We start from the raw sequence: 23173 nt of genomic DNA, 5'->3' as shown, positions 1-23173 counted from the left end.
AGCTACTCAGGAGGCTGAGGCAGGAACATTGCTTAAACCCGGGAGGTGGAGGTTGCAGTGAGCTGAGATCGCGCCACTGCACTCCAGCTTGGGCAACAGAGCAAAACTCCATCACAAAAAAAAAAAAAAAAAAAAAAAAAAAAAAAAAGAAGGTAGCCAAAAGGTAGCCAGAATGGGAAGTAGACAAGGATCCCTTTGAGGAGGGGCTGAGCAGAGACACTGCTCCCTGCAGGCCGCTCAGTGTGGACCCCTTCCTGGGGCCTCACATGGCAGGCTCTGGGTATTGAGGTGGGTGCCAGACACCTGTGTGTCTCCTCCCTGCTGCTGTCCCGACAGGCTCCTGGCCCCCTCCTGCACCCAGGGTGCGGGCCTGGCTGCCCCACCTTGCCCAGTAGCCAGCCTTTGGCTTAGATTGGGCTGGGGGCCCTATAGGGGGGCCTCGCTTGGGGCAGGACTGCCCAGTGCCCTATCTTGGCACGCAGGCCAGCTTGGGGCTCCATGGCCTGGAGCAGGGAGTGGACTTGGCACAACCCATTGCACAAGCCCAGGTGAGAGCTTGAAAGCTGTCATGGTTCCGTCAACCTCTTTACCAGACAGTGGGAAGACCCGGCTCCAGAGGGCCAGGTGGTTCCCCTGCAGTGACTTGCAAGCTCGTATTTACAGAGGGGACCCATGTGTTGGATGAATCACCCAAAAAACCCAGGAGTAGTTTCTATTCCTGTAGACACCTGAAAGTCCCAGCATGCATGGCTTTTAAAAATTGCTTGTGCTTTGGTCGCCCGACAGGGCCTCCCAACACCTCCAGGGCGCGGCAGCTGCATCTACCGGGGTAGACTTCAGTCCAGACTTTCCTGATGGGCTGGAATCTATGAGGGCTCTCAGCTAATAGCCACCCAAGCCCACGGGTGAGTCTCAGCCCTCCCAGCCCTGAAGGTGGGAGATGCCAGGGAAATCTCTGCTTGCAGGGCCCTAGGAGGCCACAGGCCCAAGGCTGCCCCAAATCTCTGTGCAGACCTGGGACAGAGAAGCCGAGGCTGGGGAACCTGTGGGACCCCACTGACCATTCTTGCAGACACACGTGGAAGCTGAGGTCTCCTCCGAGGCTGGGCATGCAAGTCCTAAACAGCACCACCTTCCTTTCCTTTCTGTGGGCAGCAGTTTCAAATCCTAAACCCCCGAAGTGCTGGAAGTCACGACGGCCCTTGTCAGGTGCTGAGAATGGCTGCTCCTGTGCTGTGCTCCTGTTAGAGCATCTGCGGTGTGTGAGAGCCTTCCTCTTCCAGAGGCTTCCCAGGTCTTGACACACGCAGTGTGATTTTGGGCTTTTTGGTTTTTTGTTTTGTTTTTTGGCAGCTGCGGGATGGGCGTGCAGATCTTCTAAGAGGGCAGGAGAGTGTAGACCCTCCTCCTGGAATCTGCTCCCCATGTCCACACTCTAGTTCCATGCAGCCCCTCTGTAGACCCCTGAGCAAGAGCCCCTAGGCCAGACAGGGTGTCACAGGAGCCACTCAGAGCATCTGGTCCCACCCCTTTATTTCACTCACAAGGAAGTTGAGACCCAGAGAGGGGAAGTGACTCTCCCCAGAGCAGGCCGGCAGCCAGGCCTGGAGGAGAAATGACATCTCAGCCCTCTCCGCCACACCGGACCACCAACAGGTAACAGCCTCTGGGCCATTTAGAGAAACTGAGGCATGCAGCCTCTAACCTGACTTTGCTCTTGTGGACTGCAGGTAACTCTCCTAAGATCAGGGGCTCGTGTGGGCCTGGGCTTTGTGCACACCTGCCCCGATGCAGCAAGCAGTCCCAGGTGTCAGGGCAGCGGTGGCCTCCAGGCAGCCTCCGTGACAGTAGCAGCGGCAGGCAGACCTGGTTTGTCCCCGATTACGCGTGACATTTTTCTACGAACCCTCAACTTCCTCCTGATCTGAGTCAGGGTTGCAGCATCATGTCGGGTGGGGAAACCTCCCCACAGGCAGCCTGGGAGCCTTCCCTGGGGTGTGTAGCTCACTTGCCACGGCCCTCCACCAAGCCTGCTGCCCATTCCCCGGAATCTTGTTGGGAAACCACCAAGCGCCAGAGATGACACTGTCTCAGGGATCATCCTGCAGCCCTGAACAAGTGCTTATTGGGGGCCAGAAAGAGCCTAGGAGCCCAGCCTCACCCACTCACCAGCTGCTTAATTTCTCTAGCCTCCATTTACCTCTCTGGGGAATGAGGCAATACACAGTTTCTTCCTCACGGGGAGTAAATGATGGGGAGGGGCGCGCTGGCTGCTATCCTATATTATAGCTGCATTGTTCTCGAACCCTAGCCAAGTGTCTCTTAGAAAGGCTGGGCAGGAAGACACAGCAGCACTTAGAACCCCGAAAATTCTAGATTCTTCCCTGCAAGCGAGAACACAAAGTCAGGACATATCTGGCTGGCCTGGCCTCACCTGGGCTTTGTGCTGCCCGAGGCGATGGGGATGAGAGGACAGGGCAGAGCAAAGTGCCACGCACAGCTCTGTGGAAGGCAGGGTTTGCCTTTGGTTCTGAGCAGCTGTCCCAGCTCCAAAGGGAGCACCAGTGACTGTGGAGCTGCAGCAGACCCGGCCATTTGTTCCGTCATTTCTTCATCCCCTCTTTCATGCAATAAGACCTTCCCAAGGGCAAACAGTATGTGAGGCTCAGCGATAAAGGTGAAGGGGACGTGGTCCTGGTCCTGGGGTTGCTGCAGGACAGCAGGGACACGCTCCACCTGGGATACACTGAGGACTCTTCATGGTGCCCCCTCAGGACGGCACTGGGAAAACCATATCGGATGACGTGAGTGAATCCGGAAAATGGGCATTTGAAGGAAGAGGTGGGATTTTCAGCAGTGGAGGAGAAAGTTCAAGGGGAAAGAGGAGCATGAGCATGCAAATAAGTGAGGAGGGGGCTTGGCAGCTCCTGGATCCCAGATGCTCTTGCTGGTGATGCTGATGGGGGCCAAGGTGAGGGAGGAGGAGAGACTCAGAACATGAGTTCCAGCGGGTCCCTCATGGCCTGTTGGACCTTGGGTAGACTCTTTAGCATCTCTGAGCCTCACTGTCCTTATCTGTAAAATGGGCATAATTAGGGCAGCCTCCCAGGAGTGTCCTCAGTTCCTGTCGTAGAGCACTGAGCACACTGCTGACCACCTCTCATGTCCCCAAGCCGGCCCCTTCACTCTCCCAGCCCCACTCCAACACCCCCGCCCAAGCTTCAGCAACATTCAGGCATTCGGCAGATTGCGGTCATGTGCTCTGTCCCCTCTGTGTCCTGTTCCTTCTTGCATCATGGCCCCCAGACGCCTAGCTCAGGCACAGGTGGATGACTTTATTTACACTATGGTGTTAGTGGTGGATACGCTGTGTATTCTAACTGTGGTATTTTTGGGGGAGCGTTCCAGGGCTCCTCAAATCCATCCCTGTGGCTGTGCCAATGCTGATTTTTGAGGCTCTGGCCCTGCCATCTCTGAGGTGGTTCACGCTACAATGCTCTGTGCAGATGACAGCCTGGCACCTGCAGGAAGGGCCACCTTCTCAGCCGCAAACCTCCTTAGGGTGGTGATCTTCTTGTTGCTTGCGTTCTCTGGAAAGTCCAGGCCACCGAAAGAAGAAAGGTAGGTCTGGTGTTTCGAGGGTTTCGAGGCCTCAGCTGTGCAGGCACCTGAGGCTGCCGCAAGTGGGACGCTGGATCCTTGAAGGTGTGGGCAGATGAGGGTACCGTGGACCACTGGCAGTTGTGGGAATCCCAGCTGCAGAATGTAGAGAGTCAGCAGTTAAGAGCCAGCGCAGGCCGGGCGCTCGGGCTCACGCCTGTGATCCCAGCAGTTTGGGAGGCAGAGGTGAGAGGACTGCTTGAGCCCAGAAGTTTGAGACCAGCCTGGGCAACACAGTGAGACCTTGTCTCTACAAAAAATAAAATATTAGGCCAGGCGCAGTGGTTCACGCCTGTAATCCCAGCACTTTGGGAGGCAGGTGGATCACCTGAGGTTGGAAGTTCGAGACCAGTCTGACCAACATAGAGAAACCCCGTCTCTACTAAAAATACAAAATTAGCCAGGCCTGGCACATGCCTGTAATCCCAGCTACTCAGGAGCCTGAGGCAGGTGAATCACTTGAACCCAGGAGGCAGAGGCTGCAGTGAGCCAAGATTGCACCATTGCACTCCAGCTTGGGCAACAAGAAGGAAACTTCATCTCAAAAATAAATAAATAAATAAATAAATAAATAAATAAATAAATAAATAAAATAAAAGAAAGTAAAAATTAGTTGAGTGTGGTGATGCTGTAGTCCCAGCTACTTGGAGGGCTGAGGTGGGAGGGTTGCTCAAGCCTGGGAAGTTGAGGTTGCAGTGAGCCTTGATTGTGCCACTGCACTCCAGCCTGGGTGACAACGCAAGACCCTAACTCAAACAAACAAGCAAGCAAACAAACAAACGAGCTAGCACAGTGAGGCCAGGGCTCTGGGCTCGGGGGCTGAGCAGGACCTTAAGGATGGAAGAAATGAGGTGGAGCCCCCCAAGCAGAGGGAGCCAGGAGGAGAAGCAAGGCCTCTGCGCTCCACCCCAGTCCCTTTCCACACTCGACATACTTTCTCTCCTTTTCACCAAACATTGGAAAACAGCCTTATATTGAAAGAAGAGTCTACTTCAGGGTTAAATATCAACAAACAAAAACACCCTTCAGTAAGACACTGCTGTATGTATGAATTCTCTCTACAGCACTCTGGATAAGCACCTCACCTTGCCTTTGCTTGCATACCTCTGGTAACAGAGAGTCCACCACATGATGAGGCCGCTTTGCTTTGTCTACTCTCGGACACTCTGGCTGTGAGATAGGTTTGCTTTCTGCAGCATTTGGAACCCATTCCTTTTCTGACCCGTGAAGTCTTGTGGTGGAACACGTCACGAGCACTGGAGGATGGATGCCCTTGTGTCTTTCCTTCTAGGGATTAGGAGTATCTCTAGGCCTTTCCGCGTCTTCTCCCATGCTGTGGTTCCCTACCCGCTCCGAGTTCAGCCCGTGCGGACAGACAGCCTTGGGTCCCAGGGTGATCAGAGCAGTGCAATGGCCATGGTCACTTCCACTCCACTTCCAGGACCTCTGCGTGTAGCATTGGCTCGCCTCGTTTCTCCCTTTCCTGTTCAAAAGAACACTTAGGAATTCCCACTTTCATTTAAGTGGTGACTGCATTTGTGTTTTGTGTATAAATATTGTTTCTTTCCAATATTTCAGCAACGTATGTCTGATTTTGTCTCTAACTCACACGTTAAGAGGCTGTGTAAGAGAATGCATAGAAATGCCTATTAAATATTAATATCATGGCGCTGCAGCTAAGTGTTCAGGACCAACAAACAGCTATTTCCTTTGTGGTCTAAGAATGAGTGTAAAATCGCCATTGCTGTGGAGGACTTGCCTGTGCTTGGGAACGGGATAAATTTTGTGAAAGACCCTGTCTATTCTTCTAAAGAGAGCAAAGACCCTTGATTTACCATGTACTTCTCCCTGATCTGCCAGTCCACCTTATTAATTGGGTTGTTCAGAGCTCTAATTTCTCTGTCTATTTGATCATGGATATTCTACAGGAGGGGCACTAAGGGCTCCAGCTACACTATATTTCCATTTTTTTTAAATTTCTTCTGCATTTCCTGCATGGTCCCATTATGTACTTTTTTGCTGTGCTAATTGGAACAGAAATTGAGTGTTTTATGTTTTCATTATTTATTGTAACTTTCACTCCTGTGGAGTCTCCATGTTGCTTTCTCAATTCTTTTTACTAAAAAAAATTTGTCCTATTCCCTTCCTTTCTAGCACAAAATGTGCCTGATAAACCAAAGATTATGCTATCATTTTACTCTGTCTGTGTCTTTTCATTTTCTTGGTGCTTTTCCTTGACCAGAGATGATTGAATTTTGTTTTTTTTAATTGATGGTTGGTTTTTAATAGATTAATATAGGGAGTATTAATAATTGTTGATAATATTTGCATAAGCCTCTGTGAGGTTGCCCCTCTGTGTTCTATATTGTGATATTACAGTTTTTTCATTTTCGGTTTCTACTGTGAATCTTCTCTTCCTTTTGTCCCGTTAAGAGAAACAAGGTAATTTAACCTAAATATTCAATTTGGAAAATATTTACATTTTTAACTTCTTGACTCTACTGATAGCTAGCCAAGCTTTGGGGGGATTCTATTTTAAACCTCTTTTCTCATCTTCATCTACTCTTCACTGTGAAGCTGGCATTTTGTCTCTTTTATGTCATCTTTTAGTCTTTATGTAATACACATTTTTATGATGTGATGGCTGACCTGTGAACAGAGGAAACTTGGTTTTCAATTTTTTTTTTTTTTTTTAATCATGAATCAGGTTCTTGTTGCTGTTCTCCCATCACTTGGGTGGGACTTGCTATCTCACTTGACACTTCCACATCTCTGTCTCACTTCATGCTTCGTTCCCAGCCCCATCTTGAAATGCTCATCTCTGAACCTGAAAGGTCATGCCTTATCAGCTGAGCTTTGGTGAATTCAATGCGTATCTTTTAATTTTGTGTAAACCTTGCACCCTGCCATGCCTCAAACACAAACCCAGACCGCAAGTTGTTTCTCTGATATAGAAGGAAAAAATTGAAAGCTATCCTTACTGGTCTCCTTTTTCCCCACTAAACATTATATATATATATATATATATATATATATATATATATATATATATATATGATCTCAGGTTTTCATATTATCATTAATTAATTAGAAAAACACACCAAAAAGACGAGAGAGATAAAGGCAAAAGATTTAAAAATCACCCACCATCCAACTGCTAGAATGCAACCACTGGATGGGATGTAGAAATCTTTTTTTAGGTTTTTTGTTTGCCCCTCTATGCGTGGGTTTTTGTAATTTTAATCACAGTTGAAATCATTCTCAATGTGTCTAATTCTACAGTTTGTGGGGTTTTTACTGAACATAATCAGCATAAACATAACAGTCAGACAGAACATTTTTCCATTGAGTAAATTTACCACAGTGAAATTAACCTCTTGTTGGCATTTAAATGTGTATGTATTTTTTACTATTAGAAAAAAATAATGTGGTAATACATTGAGGCGAAGAAGAAGAAGAAGAAAAAAAAATGCTAAGGTGGACATATTTTTGTACACAATTTTTCTTCTTTCATATAATTTACTTAAGGTGAATTCTCAGAATCACTGGATTAAAGTCATATGATTTTCATGGCTTGTAATAGAAATTATCAGATCCCAAAAGTTGTGTGCTAATTTGTACGCTTACCAGCATATTGGTGACTAGCTTCACAGAACCCTTGCCAAATTCTTTGTTAAATTTGATAAGCAAAAATGTTATCTCTTCGTAAACCCTCTTCTGGGAACTGCCTGTGTCATTGGCTTATTCATCTACTGTTGGTCTTGATATTATTCATTTTAATATTCTCTTCACAGAGAAAGAACGTCATTTATCTAACATTGGTTGTGTTTTGTTTCTTCGAGTATATTATTTGATGTTAAGACTTTTTAGCAAAAAGACATTTTTTTTGCGCCGTCAAACCTGTCCTGTTTATTTTCTTTTACTTTGATTTTCAGTTATACTAAGTTGACAAAGAGCTTTTTCCCTTAGTGATTTTATAAGTTGTTTATTAAATTTTCATCTAGTTTTTCTACGGTTTGATTGTCTTGAAATGTAATTCCTTAATGAATTTGGAATTTCTTTTGAGATGCCGTTTAAGATGAGACTCTAAGTTGGTTTTACTGCCAAATTGTTAACTGACAGTCTTAACATAATTTCTTAACTAAGCCTTCTCTTTGTATTATTGATATTTTGGGGAATGCCTCATTTATTCTTGTTTCTGTTAAATGTGTTAGTGTATAGTCTTGAGATTTCTGGGTGTTAGCAAATGTCTGATTTCAACAAGAATGTCCTTATTATTTTACCATTAAATACAAAGTTGCCATTGGTGTGAGCAATGTACTCTTTGTAAGAAGTACTTCCCTATTCCGTTAGTTAAATAACTCTGACAAACTGTACAATTGGATTACTTTTTATTTTTGCTTTAAAGATGTGATACAAGACATTAATTGATTTCCTAACACTGAAACTATCTTATATTTCTATAGTAAATCTGATTTGTCATGATGATTTATAATTTTAATGTACTGAATTCCATCTAGTAATATTTTAATTAGAATGTTTGCATATATATTCATAATTGTATTTTGAGCAACTTTGTCTCTTGTGCTGAGTTTTGATATTTGGATAAGTTAGTTTAATAGAAATTCGTTAATACTAAGTTCTGAAATACTTTATGGGGTACAGGGATTATCTGTTGCTTGAAAATTTGAAATAAGCTAAAGCCTATTTTAAGAGTAATTCTTTGATAATATTTTCAGTTTCTTTTATGGATGTTGGTCTAGTCAACACTTCTATTTGCTCTTGGGCCAAACCTTGTATAGATGGTGGTAAATTATTTTTTTTTGCCCCCAAATCAACAACTACATCAAGGTTTTTAAACAGATCAACACACAAGTAATAATGCATTTTCTTGCTGTTTTTGCTCTCCTCTCTAACTAAGCTTAATGTCTTCTTTCTTATTTCTAGTTATGACCGTTTGAGTCCTTTCTTCTTGATCATAGTTGTTAGAGATATAGGTATTGCTTCATTTATTAGAGATATAGGTATTGCTTCGTTTATTAGAGATATAGGTATTGCTTCGTTTATTGCTTCTGCTCCAAAGGAACCACCTATTAAATGTGTCGGTTCTGATATTTTTTCTTTTCTAATTTATTTATTTCTGCTTTTATCTTTATACTTTTTCCTGATTTCCCTAAGACGCTTTTTCCCTAAATGCTCAAGTTAAGTGCTTAATTCATTTATTTAGTTTCCTTAAAGAAAATTAAAGCAGTTAGGGCAATGTATTTATCTCTGAGAATAGTTTTTGGCTGTATCCTGTGAATTTTTTTTTTTTTTTAAACAACCAATCCAAAAAGGTCTTGCTATTCTTCCCATGTGTTTGGTTTTGTAGTTCTCACTTTATTTTTAAATAGCCATTGTTATTATTATTATTATTATTATTATTATTATTTTGAGACAGAGTTTATATAAACAGAGTCTTACTTTGTTGCCCAGGCTAGAGTGCAGTGGCATGATCACAGGTCACTGCAGCCTCGACCTCCTGGGCTCAAGCCATCCCCTTGCCTTAACCTCTGCCTCTGAGTAGCTGGGACTATATAGGCACAAGCCACCATACCCAGCTAATTTTTTTTTTTTTGAGACGGAGTCTCGCTCTGTCGCCTGCCTCCCGGGTTCATGCCATTCTCCTGCCTCAGCCTCCCGAGTAGTTGGGACTACAGGCGTCTGCCACCACGCCCAGCTAATTTTTTTTTTTTTTTTTTGTATTTTTAGTAGAGACAGGGTTTCACCATGTTAGCTGGGATGGTCTCGATCTCCTGGCCTTGTGATCTGCCCAGCTAATTTTTTAAAAAAAATTTTGTAGAGACAGAGGTTTCACTGTGTTGTGAGGTTGATCTCAAACTCCTGGGTTCAAGCAGTCCTCCCTCCTTTGCCTCCCAAAGTGCTGGGATTACAGGCATGAGCCACCGCACCCGGGTGGGCTGTATTTTTATTTTCTAGGTCTTTGTATGCAGTCAGAGAGTACAGCCAAAATAATTTCTGTATTTTTTTTAACAGATGGTTTTGCTCTTGTAAGGTAGATAATTCATTTTTAGCAAATGTTTTTTAGCTGTTTGAGAAAAAAAATGGATTATCTATTTGTTTAAAACCAAACCCAAGAGTCATTAATTAAACTGTATTAATCATATTATTTATATAATTCTATGTCCTAATTTATATTTGTTCTAATCTACAGTATATGAAAATCTGACACTGCAATTTGTTTTTACCAATGGCTCCTTGAATTCTAAGAATTGTACCTGATGTACTTTTGTATACCACCATTTGGTGTATAAGATTACTACATTTGCCCTCACAATTGAGTTTTTATTTTATTCTATAAAAATAAGCTTCTTAATCCTGATGAGCAATTTTGTCCTGCAATTCTACAAGTCTAGTTATGAATATTACCTCCCTGTCTTTCTTTTTGTTTGTATTTGTCTGTTCCATCGTCACAGGACTTTTATGTGGAACATTTCTGTGTCATTTAAGTGTACTCTTCATAAGAGCAAACAGTTATATTTTATTTTTTAATTGAGAATGTTAGTAAAATTTGATTTTTTTGCACTTATTATTGTAATTTCTATGCTGTTTCTTTTCCTGTTATATTCACTCCTTTGCTATGTAGTCGATTTTGTTTCTTTTCATCTTCTTTAGTAATTTTGAAGGTAGGCATCATATTTTTAATAGTGGTTACTTTAAGGTTCTCAAGAATCTGACACATATTCCTGTAATTATTGAAGTAAAAAAATAAACAGAACAGAAATATTAGCAATAGAGCCTTTTGCTTCACCCCAGGCACTTACTATTACCCTCCATTGTCCCCACCCCTACAACACAAGAACATTCTTCCTGCTTTGTTAATTTATCCACAATATTAAGACTTGTCTCTTTCTAGGGACACAGATCATCTCTTTTTTTTTTCTTAGAGAGAAGGTCTGACTCTGTCACCCAGGCTGGAGTGCAGTGGCATGATCATGGCTCACTGCAGCCTCAAATTCCTGGGCTCAAGCAATCCTCCCACACAGCCACCCAAATGGTTGGGGACCACAGGCACGAGCCACCACGCCCTACTAATTTTTTTTTTTTGTAGAGATGGGATTTCACTATTTTGCCCAGGTGGGTCTCAAACTCCTGGGCTCAAGCGATCCTCCCACACAGCCTCACAAATAGTTGGGGACCACAGGGACGAGCCACCACACCCTACTAATTTAAAAAAAAAATTTTTTTTTTTTTTGGAGAGATGAGGTTTCACTATGCTGCCCAGGCTGGTCTCAAACTCCTGGGCTCGAGTGATCCTTCAACCTTGGCCTCCCAAATTGCTGGGATTACAGGTGTGAGTCACTAGGCCAGACTCTTCTGGTTTTTTTCTTTTAATTTTAAATCTGTAACTATATTCATCATACCTTATGTCTCTTTCCACAGTTTCCTGCTTTCAATTCAATGCTCAGTTCCAAGCTTTTCTATCTTGATGTTTTCATCCTTACACTCTTCTCAGTAATGATCTCTTGGAGGCCTAAAGTTTTGGGGTGATTATTTTTCTAGAGGCCGCATCCACCTGAGACTTGCTTTTTGCACTCTTTATGCAGGAACACCTGTTGGATACGAAATTCTTGCACCCAGATCTTCTCCCTCAAGCCTCTTCTGGTGTTAATTACTTGGTTTGTTTATTCATGGATGTTTGGGAGGTTCTGTCTTGGTGACATTTAAACATGTCAGCGGGACATTCAGAGGTGTCAGCAGGGCCCCTGGGAGTGGCTCTCTCCATAGCTTTTGCATGAAACATGGAGCTTCATCTCCTGTGTTGTCTCATTTACTCCACGGTTCGATTCAGCTCCACCTCTCAGCCACCGTGCTGCTGCTGACTCACAATGGTTTGGGGTCCTTTCACTCCATTCACAGATGCTATTTGCTTGACCCATGATCTTTGCTCACTCAATGCTATTTCCTTCTGGAGGAGGCTGGGACTGCCCCATTCCAGTCCTCTAGGAGGTGAAGGTGCCCACCCATCCCTGCTGTGGATGGTAGAAAGGCAGCACTCCACAGATGGTGCTGCTGGGATGGAAACTGAGAGTGTCTCCACTGTTGCCTGTGGCACAGATCCCAATATCAATGGCAGCATCGGGATGGCCCCTTGGCAGCTATGCAGGGGTGCTGCTGAGACCTCCCTGGAATTCCAGAGAGCCCACTCCCAGGGTCCCTGACCACAGTCAGTGCAGCTCTGCTGCTTCCGGTCCATGGTGACATTGATGCTGATGCCACTCTCCTTGGGCTGCTCCCAGACAGTGTCTGAGCCCGGCAGAGGCACTAGCCTAGGACGATTTCTGCAGATGTGGGGCTCCTCCAAGAGGCAGCCTTTGCTCAGAGATGCCCCATGGCTTGGCCAAGAAGGGCTGAAATCTACACTGCTGTCTGAAGTCCTTCCCACCTTGTCCTTCCTTCCCTCTCTCCTTCTACAGAGTCAGACCTGTAGGTGGTCTGAAGGCTCACCCCACCTCCTCCTGCTCCCTCTCCCCGCTATCCTTCACCGACACTTCCCCTGTGCAATCTCTGAGGTGTCTAACACTGTCTTAGCATCTGCTTCTCAGGGGACCTGAAGGGACTCAGCCTCCCACCCAGCCAACTATAGTACCATTGCTTGATTGGGGTGGACCCCTGGGTTGGCCAGAACAGGAGCTGCTAATGGAATGGCCCCATACCACAGGTCAAATGGTGCTAGTTGCTGTTCCCCTGCCCCGTTCCCCTCCCCCACCCACAAGTAGACTGGTTTTTATTAGCAAACTTCTTTGAGAAGGATGACTGTTTCATCTCTTGCTGCAGTTTGGAGTGCGTTGATGCCTTTTTATCTTACTTCAGTGAAGCTCCTGATTTTTTTGAAAAAGATTCAAAAAGATGGCTTCCTTGGACTTTCAGAAGGAATTCAGATTAATTTTTCAGATTCTCTTCTCACTCTGCCATTAGCTAGCAGTATTTTTTCAACCTAGTTTCTTCTTGCCAGCCCATAGAGTGCCTTCTCTGGCTTCAAAGACTACCCTCTGAGAAGCTTCCATTTGAAGTCTGTCAGTAATTCAAATGTGACCTTTAGAATAATCCTACTGGGGAATACTGATGGCCAAATTGTATCTATGAATATACCTGCTACTGTCAATGGAGACTCATCCCAGCATCCAAGGTTGTGTGCTTTCTGTCAGACCACTTTCCTCCTGTTGTTATTCATTTGTTCCCCCAATTCAACCACACATTGCGTCTGGGTTTGGGTTGAACTTTGAGCATCACTGATTTTTTTTCTTGGCCACTTTGAACCACCAGCAATATGCTGGACTCACCCATGGAGTCGGCTGGTAACAGTTGACAGTAAGGGCCTCTGAGTGTTGAGCTTTTGTCATTGGTGGCTGCTTTTTCTTAATTGGTTAGTGTGACCCAGACAAAGACAGATGTCCTCAGTTCCTTTTTCAAAATCTTATTGGGTATCTTTAAACATCAACTTATATTCACTCTTATTTTTGCGGTTCTTGGTTTTCTGCTGTTTCTGGTCTTGAAGGCAACTTCTCCAAGCCAATTCCATCTTCCTCTTTGGTGTTGCAACATTTCATATTTAGACCCGAACTGGGCTTTGACCTGCTTTTCTCATCATTTTTGAAATTTACCTTGTGAGTTCCAAGCTATTCTAGTAATTTTGTGAGCTAGGCCTGTGGCCATTTCAGCATGTTTAGTGAGGAGGTGGCCACCACAGCTTGCAGATTCTGAGCATCCAGAGTAGGACCAGTGACTACTGCACACCCCCAGGGGGCACCATCCCCACAGACCACAGGACACCAAGGCTTTGAATAAGAGGAAGTACATTTTCCTAGATCTCTCTTTACATAAATCTGTGAGAAAAGTTAACATATTGGAAACCACAGAATCTTTAGAGCCACCAAATCAAGTAATGCATGTTAAATGTTTTGTGCATAGTGCTCAGTGGATGATATATATGTACCTATAAATATCTATCTATATATATCAGTTTTCTTTTTCATTAGGGATCAGAGAGGGCTTGGGAATGGTATTACGGATAAGATCTTAAAAAATACCCCAATTTTTTCCTCCCACAGGCCCCCAGTAGTGATGAAAACCAATAGTAGAATGAGAATTCGGTTAGCAATAGCAGCACAGCAAAGAAATAAGTCACAGGAATGCTTATTGTGGAATTCGTTGTTTCCTGGTAAAACACTAGAAACCTAAATGTTTATGAATAGGCTACTGACTAAATGAGTTTTTGTATACCTACATAATGGAAGGCAAACAAGCCATTCATATATGCTGATATAGACCAACATCCAAGAAACATTGTTGACTGAAAAAGCAAGGGACAGAAGCTGTATATATATTATTTCCAAATTTTAAAGAAGTCATACACGTATATGTATGCATGCATGTATTTGCATATATGCATCTACTTAGAAAATGTCTGGGAGGAGTATGCAAGAAGCTGTAAGCCATGCTGCCTTCAGAAAGGACAGTTGAGGCCTTAGGGTACAATGGAGGCCGACTTCCCTATGCATGTTCTTTTGTTCTGTTTGAATATCTTATTGAGTGCATGGAATACTTTAAAAATTAGTAACAAGCTATGAAAAATAATAACAGAAGCTTTAATTAATAACAGAAGTTTTAGGAACAGGTGCGGGGCCTCCCGCCTGCAATCCCAGCACTTTGGGAGGCCGAGGTGGGAGGATCACCTGAGGTCAGGAGTTCGAGACCAGCCTAGTCAACATGGTGAAACCTCATCTCTACTGAAAATACAAAAAATTAGCCGGGCATGGTGGAGCGTGGTGGCGCAGGCCTGTAATCCCAGCTATGAAGGAGACTGAGGCAGGAGAATCACTTGAACTTAGGAGGCAGAGGTTGCAGTGAGCCGAGATCGTGCCACTGCACTCCAGCCTGGGCGACAGAGGGAGACTCCATCTCAAAAAAAAAAAAAATAATAATAATAATGGCTGCAGTGGTCACTAGTACAGGATTCTCTGGTGGGAGTCCATGCTGATGTCCTCCTGCCTGGTACATCAGTATCTTGGGATCTTAGCCCCTGCTGGTCAGGAAGTCATGGAAGGTGAGAGAAGCACAGGAAGGCAGGTCTCACGGCACGACCCGGCTACACTTGCTCACCCAGCTGCTTGCTGCCGAAGCGGTTAAGGAAGACGCCAGGCATGAATGTCCTTTCCATGCCATGCCCCAGTGCTCTAGTGATTGTGGCACGTTCCATATCTAAGGCCAGTCCAAGTCGGGTACACCAGCAGCGTGGCCTCACTTGTGGGGAGAGGGAAGAGTGGGTGAGAAAGGAGGGTGTGGGGAGGTGGGCACAGGTGGGCTAGTGGGGAGAGGGTAGAAGTTGGGTCATATTTGAGTCATCTTTCTACCAGCCTGGTTCTGGATGCCTGGGTTGAACACTTGGTTTTGTCCTGCTCTAGAGCTACATACCTTAATAAAGAACCCCACAATGGCACTCACCCCCTCACCCCAAATTGGCCAGGTTTGGACCACACCCCTGTGCAACCACACCTATAGCCTTGGTCCTCCTGTCCCTGAGGCCACTTCTAATTTTCTGCCTGACTAAAGGCCTTTCCTCGCCCTGTGGAGACCTCAGGGCCCCACTCCATTCCCTCTGGGAATGCCCTTTCTCCCACGTCTTTCCATTTTCTGTCTGGTTTTCCCTTTGGGGAACAAGAGGCTACAGCAGCTGCAGACCTTATATCTTGGCAAATATGAATCCCTGACAAGGGACTCCAACCCTCTGCCTGGAAACCCAAGCAAAAGTTGTGTTGCTTATCATGTTCTTGGAGAGTCAAATGTCTGTCCCTGAGCCAATGAACTAACCAACTACTGTGTCCAGAGGAATGCAATGTTCTGGTGCCAATCATCCCTGGTTGCAGGTTAACTGTGTCCAACCATCAGGAAAGTGGGTCTGGGGAGGACAAAGGGGATAAGAGGAGCTGAATCCTGGAAACAGCATTTGAATCCCTGGTCCAGTTGCTCCTGAAGTCAGCCCTACCCTAGTTTCCATATTTTCCATTATGTGAAACTCTCTTTGCTTCAGCCTGTTTGGGTCTGGGTATGTGCTGTTACTTCTTTCAACAAAAGGAGTTCTGATTTAAAAGATAGATGTCCATGCACAGCAGAGTTCTATATTTGCCAAAGAAAAATGTGTGTATGGTAGAAAGAGAGTGAGAAAGCGAGTCTGGAATGATATACACAAAAAGTAACATGTGCATCTGGGCAGCAGGATTAAAGGTAATTTTTCTTTTCTGTGTTCTAGTTGTGATTCAGTGGGCACGAATTGCTGTATGATGCTGGGGAGGTGTTTGTGATTCTTGACAAAGTCATTTGAATCTATCACTTCAAGAGAGTGAAAGGAGCCCCGTCTGATCTGTTGGTGTTGTAGGAAGAAACATGAGTCAGCCAAACACCAGTGGTGACTGCCTGTTTGATGGCGTCAATGAGCTGATGAAAGCCCTGCAGTTTGCAGTCCACATCCCCACCTTCGTCCTGGGCCTGATCCTCAACCTGCTGGCCATCCATGGCTTCAGCACCTTCCTGAAGAACAGGTGGCCCGATTACGCGGCCACCTCCATCTACATGATCAACCTGGCGGTCTTTGACCTGCTGCTGGTGCTCTCCCTCCCGTTCAAGATGTCCCTGTCCCAGGTACAGTCCCCCTACCCATCCCTGTGCACCCTGGTGGAGTGCCTTTACTTCGTCAGCATGTACGGAAGCGTCTTCACCATCTGCTTCATCAGCATGGACCGGTTCTTGGCCATCCGGTACCCACTCCTGGTCAACCACCTCCGGTCCCCCAGGAAGATCTTTGGGATCTGCTGCACCATCTGGGTCCTGGTGTGGACTGGGAGCATCCCTATCTATAGTTTCCATGGGAAAGTGGAAAAATACATGTGCTTCCACAACATGTCTGACGATACCTGGAGTGCCAAGGTCTTCTTCCCGCTGGAGGTGTTTGGCTTCCTCCTTCCCATGGGCATCATGGGCTTCTGCTCCTCCAGGAGCATCCACATCCTGCTGGGCCGCCGAGACCACACCCAGGACTGGGTGCAGCAGAGAGCCTGCATCTACAGCATCGCAGTCAGCCTGGCTGTCTTCGTGGTCTCCTTCCTCCCAGTCCACCTGGGGTTCTTCCTGCAGTTCCTGGTGAGAAATGGCTTTATCGTAGAGTGCAGAGCCAAGCAGAGCATCAGCTTCTTTTTGCAATTGTCCATGTGTTTCTCCAACGTCAACTGCTGCCTGGATGTTTTCTGCTACTACTTTGTCATCAAAGAATTCCGCATGAACATCAGGGCCCACCGGCCTTCCAGGGTCCAGCTGGTCCTGCAGGACACCACGATCTCTCGGGGCTAACAGAAGGACATCCTGTTCAGGGGAAGGAAGCCCTGGCCCTGAATTCTAGTAACGGATATTGCGTTCCAGGGTTTCGATGTGGAGGGATGATCCACGCCATCTTTACTGATGTGCTTCCCTTTGATGCCCATTGAGTGCCAGCTTTGCTCATTGTACCCCAAAGACCTTTTTTCCAATGCCCAGACAGCTCCACATATACCACCCAGTGTTCAGGGATCTCTGAAGAACCCACAAACCAGGTCAATTACTGATTTCTAAGTCCAAAAACTATACAGCACAAGAATTGAGAAAGAGAATGAGACCATGTGAACAAGGCTGTTTCCAACTCTCCCCATTTTCCTGTTCGACTGGGAGGTTCTGGAAAGAAAGAGAGAGAAAGGGAGAGGACGTAGAGGAGGGAGCCAAGACAGTCAGTTATGGGGGAGAGTGTCTTGGGCAGAGGTGGGGTGGTAGGGATGAATGAAGCTCCTTTTTAGTTTGGGTGTCCCAGGACGGAGCAGACTTGCATTTTCCAGTCCCTTCTGGAGCTGTGTTGCCAAAAGCCTCACTGAGATGACAGCAAGTGAGAGTGGTGTTGGGGCTGGGCAAGTTTCCAGTGGGCCTCAGAAAGGTGAAGGAAGCCAGCTACCCCTTTCTGTGCCCATGAGAAGACTGCAGAATGACTGAGTGGGGGTGTTGATGACATCCAAGAGCCATGAGGGGAGGGGAGAGAACACTCCTGGGGAAGGAAGAAGACAGGCCCAGGGCTGGAAGCACACAGCCCCTCCCCCACTACCATCAGGGTGTCCACAGCAGGGAGTGTTGGTACTGGCCCCGGGTGAGGAGAGGCAGTGGGAGATGGCCTGGGAGAGGGGAGACTCCTGACCTGCTTTCTATCTTGAACAGACTGGGAAGCTGCTCATTCCATCTAGCTTGCTTGAAAACAACGGCAAAGAATCAGGCCTGCCTTGGTTCCACCATAGGAGGGTGGAGGAGGTGCTGTCTTACTCACCTGCATCCTGGCTGGGCAGTTGGCACTGCCCATGGAACTGTTCCTCCCTGGCAGTTGGGAGGGAGAAGATGAGGCAGCCAGGCACAAGGGTGTGGCCTTGAGAAAGAAGGCAAGGCGGGGGGTCCCTGCAGGTCCCAGGAAACTGTAAACAATTGAGTCATTCCTGGATGGCTTCTCGAAGAATCTGGAGGAGTGCAAGTGACAGCGGAAGCCTCCCAGTGACTCAGCTGCTCCGGAGAGTGAAATGATGAGAAGGATCCACTGTGGGGTGGTTTTGCATGACAGAGCAAGTGGGGTGAGGAGTAACTGATGAGACTCCATGTGAGCAAGGTCTTTAGGAGGAAAAGCAACTGCGGTCTACTTGTAGGATCTGGGCTCAGTGGGGGCGGAAGGGCTTGGGAGGGGTGGCGGCCTGAGGGGAAGAAGAAAGGCATTTGGATAAACCAGGACCTGTGGGGAGGAGGAGGAAGAGGAGGAGGAAAAGGAGGGGAAGCTGAGCATTGGCCCTAGGCTTGAAGCCTGCAGGGAGTGCTGGATAGGTGGGGAACCTGGCCGAGCTGCTTCCTGCCTGAGAGCCTTTCCTGGCTGGCCTAAGAGCCATGGACAGGCAGGAGTTGCCTTCTGAGGAGCAGCCCCCACTGTTGCTGTGCTCAGGTGGCACTCTGTACACCTCCTCCTAGGTGGATGGAGGGAAGGGTGAGGAAGAGAGCGTCAATGAAGGGGTGGAAGTGGATGTGGAGGAGTGACCAGACCAGACCAGACGAGAGGAATCAGAGGCTCAGGCCCCCTGGGCTGGGCCTCTAGGAACCACAGCCACAGAGTCAGGCTCTGCAGACCCAGAGGTAAGGCTGCCTGACTGCCCCAAGTCCCAGACACACTCCTCTCCTTGCCTGCAGGCTGCCCTGTCCCATGGCTACCGTAGACAGAGACACCACCCATGATACTCTAAGGAAGCCAGACTTTTGCATGCAACAGGGCATTTGGGACTCGTTCGGGTCAGAGTCCACGGGTGGTGGAATTAGGGACAACCCTCCTCCCACTTCTTTCTCTGCATGAGGAGTTGGGAGCCTGCCTGGTGGAGCTGAGTGATGCCCTTCATGTGCACTTGGGTCTACCAGTGTGCTTAGGGCCAGATGGGCTTCCTAAGAGACAGGGGTGGGTGGACCTGACCTCCTATCATCCCCAGCGATGTTCAAACATAAAATCTTATCTACGTGCAGCATGACTCTGTCCAGGTGACAGAAAGGGCTCCAGACTGCTGAGAGGAACTGACCATGTAGGGAGGGACGGGGAGGGGGCCAGGACCCATGAGGTGCATGACTGTAAGAGGTAGGTCCTCGGAGGGTATCAGCAGTCTCAGTGTGATGTGACAACTGGGACCTGGGAGGGAGCCAGGACCCATGAGGTGCATGACTGTAAGAGGTAGGTCCTCCGAGGGTATCAGCAGTCTCAGTGTGATGTGACAACTGGGACCTGGGAGGGAGCCAGGACCCATGAGGTGCATGACTGTAAGAGGTAGGTCCTCCGAGGGTATCAGCAGTCTCAGTGTGATGTGACAACTGGGACCTGGGAGGGAGCCAGGACCCATGAGGTGCATGACTGTAAGAGGTAGGTCCTCCGAGGGTATCAGCAGTCTCAGTGTGATGTGACAACTGGGACCCGTGGGTGGGCCCTGAGGACCCCTGACCCATCCCAAAACACTGTGGGAAGAAGGGCCTCTTCTCCATGGGGACCTGTGTCTGTGGGAGCGGGCACAGGTCCATGCTGCAGGCCACTATGGCTGCTCAGCGGGAAGGCCGAGAGTTTGGACCCACACGGCTGCAACCCAAGTTGGCCCATAATCAGCAGTGGGGCCCAGTGGCACAGGAGGGGCGGAAGGTTAGCACTGGAAAAAAAGACTTGATTAATCTGATTCGCTAAATAAATAGATTCATGTGATGCCATGTGACCTTGTGTTGGACTAAGCTTACTGGGCCCGGAGAAGAGCAGGCCCCAGACGGCCCCTGCCAGGTCACCCAACAATCTTGGTCTCTTCAGCAGCCACCTGGCCACCAAGTGTGGGGCTGCAGGGAGTGGCCCTCCCTGCTCAGGAGCGCAGCTGGGCCTGCCCAGGTGACCAGGGGCCAGATCCTTTGGGGTCTAGTTGCCACTCCCCCACATCCACATGGGTGCTTGGTTCTCTGTGGTAGCAGCCAGGCTGCACAGACCCCACATACCCGGCTGCAGTCGACCCCACCCTGTCCCTGCCACCTTGTCCCACCACCACCTTGTCACACTGCCACTGTGACACTGCAGCTGCTTCCACAGGCCCTGGCTCCTCTGCATACACGGGGGTGGGGGGCCCAGTACAAGAGACCTGCTGACCAACTGAGGGGCTGAAGATACAGGGCCAGTGTCTACAGGTCTTCCACGGTGGCCCTTCCCTCCCTTCTCTGACCTTCTATGGTGGGAATCCGACTTTCCCACGGTGGATTCTCCTAGGTTCTTCTCTGCACTTCGCAATGAATTTTGCTAGCCTGTGGAGAGCTCCCGGAAGCTGTGAACTGCTAGGCTCTGGCCTGGGCCACTCTGTCCTCAGGTCCCCACAATCCTGAGCACAGCTGATCACGAGCTGGGTGCTAAGGGCCAAGGGGGACATCTTTGCTCCATCTAACCATCTCCTACTAATCTAGGAGCCACCCCCCATGTAGGCCATGTCCCCTTGGGGGTAGTGACCACCTCCTCTTGGCCCCCAGGGAGGATTTGACTCAGAGAATGTCAGCTCACAAGGTGCATTTGTCAACTATATTCCTCTTGAGTTACTTCTCCGGGGACCCTCAGAAGCTGAAAGTCATGATACTGATACTATGTAACTGCCACAGGATACTAAAGACGTCTGGAAGCCTAAGACAACACCCTTGGGGGAAGCGTAAGATAACACCCTTGTAGCAAGTGATCACAAAGGGATGGAGATTGCAAAGGTGCTTGAAATGACTGAGACCTGGTAACAGTTGCAGAGATTCCTAGAGCTTAAAAAGGATTCGGTTAATAGACCAGTGCGGAAAGAAATTGGGCCCAGCCACTGTGTGGGTGTGAGGAGAGGCTGGCATGCAGAACAGTCAAGAGGCAAGGGTGGGGACATCCCCTAAGGAGGAGGAGCTGTGTGGGGACACCCACACCAGACCACCCTTCGTCTGTCCTCAAGGGTCAGTTGTACTGAGGACAGCAACTTTCCAGGGCCAAATAAAGGCTGGCAGGGACCACTTGACAATCTCCACCACTAAGGAGGACAGAGGACTCAAAGACACACCAAAGGTGCCTTTTCTGGGGTGAGTACTCCCCTGAAACTACCATCATAGGCCCCACTGGCTTTATTCTGCCCAGAGCTGGCTTCTCTGGTGAGCCCAGGGCACAAAGCCATGAGCGGCCATTTGAGGGAGTGTGGATAGCAGGTCAAGAGGGACTCCAGGAGCTTGAAGTGGAAGGACAGAAAGACATTCTTCTGCCACACTTCAGGCCTGAGCACTCCCTCCCAGGCCAGGAGCCTGCAAGATACACTCTCCTTGCAAAGCTGTTGCAGAAAAGGTCACATGGTGCCTCAATCATGAGTCACAACAGAAATGTGGCCCTTTGCGCTTTGAAGTCTCGTGAGGTAGGATCAGAAGCACTGTCACTTCAAAGCCAGACGCGGCTCTGGCTCACCTTTGAGGCTTCAGGTGGCAGCTTTATTCCGGAGGCCCAGGCCTGAGCGAGTGTAACCAAGACACTGCCTGCAAGGGAGACCTGCATCTCCACCGGGGCGGCACAGTTACGCAAAGGCTGCTTGGGGTGCAGATAGAAGCCTCTCTTCTCGGCAGGTGGTTTTGGGCTGTGCGTCGTGCAGACGGGAGTGCATACACACGTGTGTGTTTCTCGTTCAAGTGGTGTCTCAGAGCAGCTTGCCAGTGCAGGCCACACGGAATTAAGGAACGTTGTGCCAGAGTTGACTAGATCTGGCTAAACCCAGATTCTCCAAATAGCTGATTCCCCAAGTCAGTGTCTAGTGCATTTCAGACGGAATGACCCTGACTTGGGGAAAACTGATGTCCAATGACCCAGTGATCGCTGTGTGAGCCCCCAGCCAAAGCACAGTTCTGAGAGTGGGTGGAGGGGTTTCCCTGAGGGCAGTGGAGAAGCCTTGAGGCCAGTGGGCCTGGAGTGGTTAAGGAGGACTCTAGAGGACCGGCTCAGGGTAGGACATGTTTGTGGGGGATCTCCAGGCAGCATTAGGTAGGTGGAGAGACGTCTCCCTCCCCAAGATGGGCCAAGTGTTGCTGAGCACTGGGCTCTGGGCGTGGCCCCCTTTGGCAGTAGATACCAGCCTCTTCGCTGTGGATTTCCTTCAGCTTCCTAAATCTTCAGTACCTACTTCAAGTTGCAGCCGGGGCACAGCTTTCACCAAGGGGAGTAAGTGTGAGCTTTACAGCAGAGCATGAGACCCAGAGATGCCTGGAGGGGGGAACCCACAGAAAACGGGACTTCCCACATTAATGGAGGGTGGGGAGCAAAGTCATTATTCTCCGAGTATTAAAGGGTATATGACTCCAAAGACAGGACTATTTCAATGACATGAATAAAGTGGGATGAAATTGATGGTTAAGAGATCTGTGAGCTATTGATATTTCTTCCCTGGGACTTTACACTGAAAAAACACACATATATGGCAAATATATTGTCAGTCTACCTGAGCTGCTATAATAAAACACTGCAGACTGCGTGCCTTAAACAACGTGAATTTATGTCTCACAGTTCTGGAGGCTGGAAGTCTCAGATCAAGGTCTGGCAGGGTCAGTGTCTGGTGAGGCCACTCTTCCTGGGCTGCTGACAACCACCTCCTCACTGTGTCCTAAGAGGCAGAGAGAGAGAGAGAGGAAACAAGCCCTCCGATGTCTCTTCTGTTAAGGACATTCATCCTGTGGGATCAGGCCCCACCCTTACTTCATTTTACCTTAGTTGCCTTCTAAAAGCCCTATCCCCAAATACAGTTACATTGGGGGTTAGGGCTCCAGCATGTGAATTTTGGGAGGGACACTTCAGTTCACAGGAATGGCTTCTACTCTGACCTGGAATAGAAGTCACATTTCTTTAATTTATTCAAAT

The 23173-nt window shown here is 47.7% G+C and overlaps 1 protein-coding gene across 3 annotated transcripts in view; it reads left to right on the top strand.

The window, feature by feature from the left end:
* LOC105473944 (G protein-coupled receptor 55) overlaps positions 1 to 22793 on the top strand; it is a 49263-nt gene extending 26470 nt beyond the window's left edge. Inside the window, exons 1-2 of one of the 3 annotated variants that reach the window (XM_011728188.3) lie at positions 782 to 1656; positions 16097 to 22793. In XM_011728188.3, coding sequence (XP_011726490.1) covers positions 16105 to 17064 — 960 coding nt within the window. In that variant the 5' untranslated portion in view covers positions 782 to 1656; positions 16097 to 16104 and the 3' untranslated portion in view covers positions 17065 to 22793. Of the gene's footprint in view, positions 1 to 781; positions 1657 to 15970 lie in introns of those variants that run through there. The other 2 variants (XM_011728182.3, XM_024790306.2) reach the window with 2 other exon arrangements.
* The last annotated feature ends 380 nt before the right edge of the window (positions 22794 to 23173 follow it).

The sequence above is a fragment of the Macaca nemestrina genome, chromosome 11, assembly GCF_043159975.1.
Source record: "Macaca nemestrina isolate mMacNem1 chromosome 11, mMacNem.hap1, whole genome shotgun sequence".
Taxonomy (NCBI): domain Eukaryota; kingdom Metazoa; phylum Chordata; class Mammalia; order Primates; family Cercopithecidae; genus Macaca; species Macaca nemestrina.
Note: the sequence above shows the minus strand (reverse complement) of the source record. Positions and strands in the feature narration are given on the sequence as shown.